The sequence below is a fragment of the Diaphorina citri genome, unplaced genomic scaffold, assembly GCF_000475195.1.
Source record: "Diaphorina citri unplaced genomic scaffold, Diaci psyllid genome assembly version 1.1 scaffold2309, whole genome shotgun sequence".
Lineage (NCBI taxonomy): Eukaryota > Metazoa > Arthropoda > Insecta > Hemiptera > Psyllidae > Diaphorina > Diaphorina citri.
The window spans coordinates 46,114-54,201 of NW_007379733.1; the positions used below are offsets into that span (position 1 = coordinate 46,114).

General features: G+C 37.0%; 1 protein-coding gene and 1 pseudogene across 1 annotated transcript in view; both read right to left on the bottom strand.

Moving 5' to 3' along the window:
• Positions 1-975, bottom strand: part of LOC113471332 (transformation/transcription domain-associated protein-like) — a 3,018-nt gene extending 2,043 nt beyond the window's left edge. The window contains exon 1 of the mRNA XM_026830415.1: positions 742-975. Within this exon, the coding sequence (XP_026686216.1) occupies positions 742-960 (219 nt within the window). The 5' untranslated portion in view covers positions 961-975. The remainder of the gene's footprint in view (positions 1-741) is intronic.
• LOC103518684 overlaps positions 1-7,304 on the bottom strand; it is a 40,425-nt pseudogene extending 33,121 nt beyond the window's left edge.
• Positions 7,305-8,088: the final 784 nt, after the last annotated feature.

The window sequence follows — 8,088 nt, forward strand, 5'->3', positions numbered from 1 at the left end:
ACTTACTTGTTTAGCTAGGTAATGGTTAAGCATACGTAGTAGTTGTAGTACTTACTTGTTTAGCTAGGTAATGGTTAAGCATACGTAGTAGTTGTAGTACTTACTTGTTTAGCTAGGTAATGGTTAAGCATACGTAGTAGTTGTAGTACTTACTTGTTTAGCTAGGTAATGGTTAAGCATACGTAGTAGTTGTAGTACTTACTTGTTTAGCTAGGTAATGGTTAAGCATACGTAGTAGTTGTAGTACTTACTTGTTTAGCTAGGTAATGGTTAAGCATACGTAGTAGTTGTAGTACTTACTTGTTTAGCTAGGTAATGGTTAAGCATACGTAGTAGTTGTAGTACTTACTTGTTTAGCTAGGTAATGGTTAAGCATACGTAGTAGTTTTAGTACTTACTTGTTTAGCTAGGTAATGGTTAAGCATACGTAGTAGTTTTAGTACTTACTTGTTTAGCTAGGTAATGGTTAAGCATACGTAGTAGTTTTAGTACTTACTTGTTTAGCTAGGTAATGGTTAAGCATACGTAGTAGTTTTAGTACTTACTTGTTTAGCTAGGTAATGGTTAAGCATACGTAGTAGTTTTAGTACTTACTTGTTTAGCTAGGTAATGGTTAAGCATACGTAGTAGTTTTAGTACTTACTTGTTTAGCTAGGTAATGGTTAAGCATACGTAGTAGTTTTAGTACTTACTTGTTTAGCTAGGTAATGGTTAAGCATACGTAGTAGTTGTAGTACTTACTTGTTTAGCTAGATAATGGTTAAGCATACGTAGTAGTTGCAGTACTCTCTCATCTCTTCTAGAATCGCTTAGACCAGAATCATTCATAACCAGGTAAGGATAAATCTTGCCATTGTGTCCTCGTATGTAAAGTCTCCTTGCTGCTGTGTTGTGTTTCTCTACAATATCAACTCGAGGCATGAACCTGTAGAATAGAATAGAATATACCTTGTGTATCATTCTGAGTTCTGAGATAGGACTGCAAACCTGCAATTTTTAGTCCGTCCTTCCTTCATTAAATTACAATAGTAATAATAAAAGGTATAAGGACGGACTATGTTATTCGCTTCGGTGTCCGTCTGTCTGTCTGACCCCATAGAAGGACTTATCCAAAAGGTCTTTTTACCAGGAACACGAAAGTGGTGGTGCAAATTTTGTCCAAAAAACTAAAAAGTCAAAAAACCAAAAAAACTGGCTTTTGGGGGATTTTTTTGGCTTTATGGTTCTCTGGACAAAATTTGCACCACCATTTTCGTGTTCCTGGTAAAAAGACCTTTAATTTGATATATAGGTATTTTAGCGTCATCTATGTTAAGCTACACCGAGCAAGGCCAATAAATGGATGGGTGACTTGAACAATATATTGGGAATAAAGGGAGAACGGGCTCTAGGCTTGATTTTAAATCATTACATAAAAGTAAAATCAAAAAATCAAATCAAGAATAATAATAAACTGAATATTAAACATATTAGGTAGGCACATAGGTAGGTACTGATTTTCTCTAATCACTATATACGGGCTAAAAAATTCCCGGAGGGACGGACCCTGCTTGTTTTTTTGTATTCATCTCTTTTTCTTTTTATATTAAATGTTTGTATTACACTTTTTTTATTATTATTATTATTATTTGTTACCTACCATTTTGTACTTTATGATTTAAATAAATAAAGTGGTGCAATATTAAACTGTTGAGATAATGGGACTACATGTCCTAATTCGACAGTCTAAATAAAGCACTAATAATAAAATAATAATAATAAAGCCGCCGCCGCCGCCACCACCACCGCCACCACCACCGCCACCTCAGGAATTTCACCTCTATAAGAAATAAGTTTTTTCGCCTCGCCCTCTGTAAGAAATAACTTTTTGAAAAAAGAAAATGATTTTGTTCTAATCGTGCATGCGCAATCAGTTCTTTTCGTAGTGCACCTGTGCAGACAGTTTGTTTTAGTTCATTAGTTGAACAAACTCCCAATATGAATGAGACAGCTTTTTCAGCTTCGGCTATGATGGAGTAGTGTGTATGCCAAAACTTAACCACATTACAATACATACGAGTACCTATGTATGTATCTTAAGAAGTGTTCTGTTCCTTATTTGTGTTTCTAGAAAACCTCGATAGTAAATAATTTTTTAGGCAAACCCCTCGATAAGAAATAAAACTCGATAGTAAATAAACCTCGATAAGAAATAACTTTGGTCTTTTCCCTTGAATTATTTCTTATCGAGGTTCCACTGTATTATTATTATTATTATTTTTGCACAGAACTCACCATTTTCCGGAAAGTCCAATAATCTGTAGCAGAGAGGAAAGTATGTAGTGCCCAGTGTTTGAGCATGGTACGGGGTATGAGTTTACTCTGTATGTCACGGAGTATATCACACATCACTTGAGACGAGGCAGGGGAACCTAAACAGTACAATAATGAAATATACACCATTTTACTAATAGATAAAACCTATGGTCATCTATTCCATTTTTTCGTTAAAAGTGATATAATAATAATAATTATATAATATGAAAAGCTATATTAAATAGTCATTAAAAAAAAGAAAAAAAAATAATAAATATACAATTTATTATAGATTTTTTTTTTTTTTTTTTTGATAGTTTTATAGTTAATCAAAAAACCGAATCCAAAACCTCCTAATTAATCTATTTTAAATTCATTGAAACCACTTCCACCTGATGATTTGATCTTGCTGTTTTTAACAGCCCTGCCACGGAGCTTTGCATTGATACTGTAGGCAAAATGTTGGGATGCTAGGGAAAAATGACTTAATCTTCAATTTTTCGCATTGTAAACAAACAACAGGCCTGAACGTAAGCCGGATCCACACCATACATAATGTAACGTGAACATGTTACGCGAGCGCCTTACATGTATTCAAAATTTGACTAGTTTGGACGGGGATAGGAAGCACTCAAGTGGAACGCTCGCGCCCTCCGGAATCCATGATGTTGTCGGTTTTCTGGTGAAATCTTCTTTGATGTTTGATACAGGACGTGTTGCACAAGTGTGGACGGGTTTTACTAGAAATTGTACGATAACTTGAAAGAATGGAGCACTTGGTGAACACACGCGAGCGCTGAGCCCGCAAATGGTACTGTACCACGCTCGCGATTACATTACATGTTACATTACGCTAGTGTGGGACCCGCAGGCATATCATCGGCATATTGTTACTTAGCCTCTTTTTTTCCAGTGTATCTAGTCGTTATACATTACCTCTACTCTGCAAAGGTGCCAGGCCGGTCATAGTATCGTACAATAGGAAGTTCCATAATTCTATTTTGATCTGAGAGCAGGAGGTCTTGTTATATATCTAGCAGGAGAGGAGAGGCTGGGTTATCTTCTACTAGACGTAGCTGAGCTGATCACAGGTAACAACTCGTGGTACAGTGAAGTGAAGGAAACGTTTCGATGTTTCTTTCTGAAGGGGGAAAAGAACACATTCAAAATATAAGTGAAAAAAAAAGTTTCAATTCGACGATTTTTCCTTTAGTTTATTTCATGGTCAACACTCGAATTTTTATTGTACAGGTGTATCACAAAGCTATGTCAAGCGGAAATGGCGAACAGTACAGGTCGAGGCTACAAAAAAGTTTCCAATTTCCTTAAAAGAGAGGTAATATTGTCTTCTATCTACAAATACACATCTAACTTCTTAGTTTTCTAGTTTTTCTTCAGCTTCAATATATTTTGAACCATGTCACCTGTAGGTACCTTGCGACTATTTCAATTTAACCTTCTAGTTGCGTACCTACTAAAAAAAAAAAAAAAAAAAAAAAAAAAAAAAATCCGACCTGGATACTGGGTCTTTTTAAAAGGTTGAGGGATGTTTTTTTTTTTTTTTTTTTTTTATTATAATTGTGACAAAACATTCCCTGTTTTCCTGGTCCTAACTATATCAAATAAAGATCTTTTTTCAGGAACACGAACACCACTTTCGTGCAAATTTTGTCCAGAAAACTCACACAAATCAGCTCTGATCTTGAAATTTGTCGCGACGACCTATGAACTCAAAGCGAGAAAGTTTTAGATAACACTTCAGTCAATAATTTAAGACCGGTTTCAGCGTCACTTGTGTTGAGCTACACCGAAAAAGGTCAATAAATGAATGGGTGACTTAAACATTATATTGGGAATAAAGGGAGAACGGGCTCTAGTCTTGATTTTAAATCATTACATGAAAGTAAAATCAAAAAAATCAAATCAAGAATAATAATAAACTGAATATTAAACAAATTAGGTAGGTACATAGGTACTGATTTTCTCTAATCACGATCGAATAAACTACGGGCTAAAAAATTCCCGGAGGGACGGGCCCAGCTTGTTTTAAGGTTTAATTATTCAAGAGCTTTGGCCTTTTTGGCCTGTCCTTGTTATATGTTTCCTAACCCCATACTAAACCCAATAACACACAAAAAGTTGATCATTTATGAAAGATCTTGTTGTGTACTACCTAACCCTATTATTCCCAGAAAGTTGACCATGTATGAAACTTCTTTTCACATGCTACCTAACCCTATCATTCAAAGGAAGTTGATCATTTGCGAAAGTTCTTTTCGCCTTCTAGAATTATTTCGTGGGATATAACAAGGGATTTTTTTTTTTTTTTTTTGCGGGACCAAATTTTGAGAGGTATTTTTCCCCAAACTATCTCATCTGGTTTTTCCAGTACGTAAGTAGTACATCTTTAGTACACAAGTAGTAAACACCGGTCAAATGTTTGGAGCAAGGTCGGGGTACCTGAAAGAAAGACAAAATGGCGGATATCTCGGTTTCTCGGTTATTCTGGGGATTTCGAAAAAGTGGCCAGGGAACTTTTGGTAGCTCTCGACCACTACTGTTCGCCATTTTTGGCTTGACATAGCTTTGTGATATAAAAGAAGTAGTTGTACTTACTTGTTTAGCTAGGTAATGGTTAAGCATACGTAGTAGTTGTAGTACTTACTTGTTTAGCTAGGTAATGGTTAAGCATACGTAGTAGTTTTAGTACTTACTTGTTTAGCTAGGTAATGGTTAAGCATACGTAGTAGTTGTAGTACTTACTTGTTTAGCTAGGTAATGGTTAAGCATACGTAGTAGTTGTAGTACTTACTTGTTTAGCTAGGTAATGGTTAAGCATACGTAGTAGTTGTAGTACTTACTTGTTTAGCTAGGTAATGGTTAAGCATACGTAGTAGTTGTAGTACTTACTTGTTTAGCTAGGTAATGGTTAAGCATACGTAGTAGTTGTAGTACTTACTTGTTTAGCTAGGTAATGGTTAAGCATACGTAGTAGTTGTAGTACTTACTTGTTTAGCTAGGTAATGGTTAAGCATACGTAGTAGTTGTAGTACTTACTTGTTTAGCTAGGTAATGGTTAAGCATACGTAGTAGTTGTAGTACTTACTTGTTTAGCTAGATAATGGTTAAGCATACGTAGTAGTTGCAGTACTCTCTCATCTCTTCTAGAATCGCTTAGACCAGAATCATTCATAACCAGGTAAGGATAAATCTTGCCATTGTGTCCTCGTATGTAAAGTCTCCTTGCTGCTGTGTTGTGTTTCTCTACAATATCAACTCGAGGCATGAACCTGTAGAATAGAATAGAATATACCTTGTGTATCATTCTGAGTTCTGAGATAGGACTGCAAACCTGCAATTTTTAGTCCGTCCTTCCTTCATTAAATTACAAAGTTTTTTTGGTTTTTTGGCTTTATGGTTCTCTGGACAAAATTTGCACCACCATTTTCGTGTTCCTGGTAAAAAGACCTTTAATTTGATATATAGGTCGACCAGGTTTGGATAAGTCCTTCTATGGGGACGTAACTTGCGTACTATTTCAATTTTAACCTTCTAGTTGCGTACCTACTAAAAAAAAAAAAAAAAAATCCGAGTTGCGTACTGGGTCTTTTTTAAAAGGTTGAGGGATGTTTTTTTTATTAATATGGGACAAAAACATTCCCCTGTTTTCCTAATCCTAACTATATCAAATTAAAGATCTTTTTATCAGGAACACGAACACCACTTTCGTGCAAATTTTGTCCAGAAAATTCACACAAATCAGCTCTGATCTTGAAATTTGTCGCGACGACCTATGAACTCAAAGCGAGGAAGTTTTAGATAACACTTCAGTCGATAATTTAAGACCGGTTTCAGCGTCATCTATGTTAAGCTACGCCGAGCAAGGTCAATAAATGGATGGGTGACTTGAGCATTAAGGAGCGCGGTAGCGCTCCGCCCCGCCAAGTCAAGAAAGTTTGACCGCGCTACTAGAGAGATATCCCCCCAAAAAATACTGCTTCGTGGCATAAAAAAGACCCCGCCAAGTCGTTCCTCCCAAAATAAATCAAGTGCCCATCGATTTAATTTTAATGCATTGCACGCCGCCAATGCAGTGAAGCAGAAGTGAGATTAGAGGAAAGAGGAGTGCAATGAGGGGAAAGAAAGGTAGGTACTACGTGAAGGAGGAGCACACATGTGAAGCAGAAGTAATATTAAAGAAAGAGGAGTGCAATGAGGGGAAAGAAAGGTAGGTACTACGTGAAAAAAGGAGCAAAGCAGAAGTAATATTAGAGGAAAGAGGAGTGCAATGAGGGGAAAGAAAGGTAGGTACTACGTGAAAAAAGGAGCACACAAATTATTAAGTGAATAAAAGGCGGGGTACAAAATTGATTTCTAATCTTTTTGGGGTGGGATGGAGTTGTTTTGTTTATTTTTTGTGGGCACTTGATTTATTTTGGGAGGAACGACTTGGTGGGGTCTTTTTTATGCCACGAAGTGGTATTTTTTGGGGGGAATATATTGGTAGTTATTAGGAAACTTTAAAAGGAATAAAGAAAGAACGGGCTCTAGTCTTGATTTTAAAAGCATTACATGAAAGTATGTAGGTACATATATTATGTAGTAATAGGGAGCGCGAAGCGCGACCCTATGCTCAACACCGCGAAGCCCCGGGAGCGCGACACAACCCCGAAGCCCCGGGAGCGCGCAGCGCGACCGTAAACAAGGGAGCGCGAAGCGCGACCATATGCACAAGAATTTCCCGGAGGGACGGACCCAGGTTATTTTTTCTGAAACACTTTTTATATTTACCTAGATATCCTGACATAGTAGTGAGAATGTTTAGGCAATAGATATTCTCCGGGTAGTTCTATCTCTGCTGTGTGTAGGTTGAAGTTACTCAGGTATCGACATTTCTCTTCTATCAGACAAGATTTAGGCAGAAGTTTGTTCTTAGCTTCGAGGATTTTGATCCATTTCTTGAGTTTGGAGATGAGGTTGTGAAGCTTGGTAGCCCCTGGAACCTGAATAGAATAATACGAGTATATTAGAATACATTACAATGTAAAACAAGGAAACTCAAACAATGGAAAGGAAAGAGGTAGTATACCATATACCACATACCAGCACCAGTAGCTCAGAACGTTAAGGTGGATTTCCACCAACGCGACTTTTCGCATAGTGGAAACGTGTCGCGCGACACGAAAAAAAGTCGTGCGACCATGCGACTTCTATCCGATGAAAGTCGGTCCGTATCAAAGGAATGTCGCGTAGCAATGCCAGTGGAAACGTGTCGCGCGACTCTTCATTTTAGTTTGTTCCTTATTATGAATGGGAGTGCTTTAATTTTAATAAAATTTTAATTTTTTTTATATAATTTTTATCACCCTATATCACGTTGAATACACAGCTTTAAAAAAAAAAAAATAATAATAAAATATTTTTTAATTGCAAGTGAAAACAGGTCAGGTCGCGCGACCATGTCGCGCGATTTTGTCGGGGAGTGCTTTAATTTTTAACAGGTCACGTCACGCGACAAATGTTGCAAGTGAAAACAGGTCACGTCGCGCGACATTGTCGCGCGATTTTGTCGCACGACAGAGGTCGCGTTGGTGGAAATCCACCTTTAGACTGGAGTTCGAGTCTCAGTAGCAAACATTAAAATTCAGTAGCGTCGTTTTGAGGTGGCCATGTAAACAACTTTTCAAAGATTGTTTTTAACCACTCATACCGTTCCCGAGATATACAGTGTGTCCACTTTTAATGTGCGCCATAGGAAAAATACATGTAAAAACAGTTTTTCTTGTCTCAAAA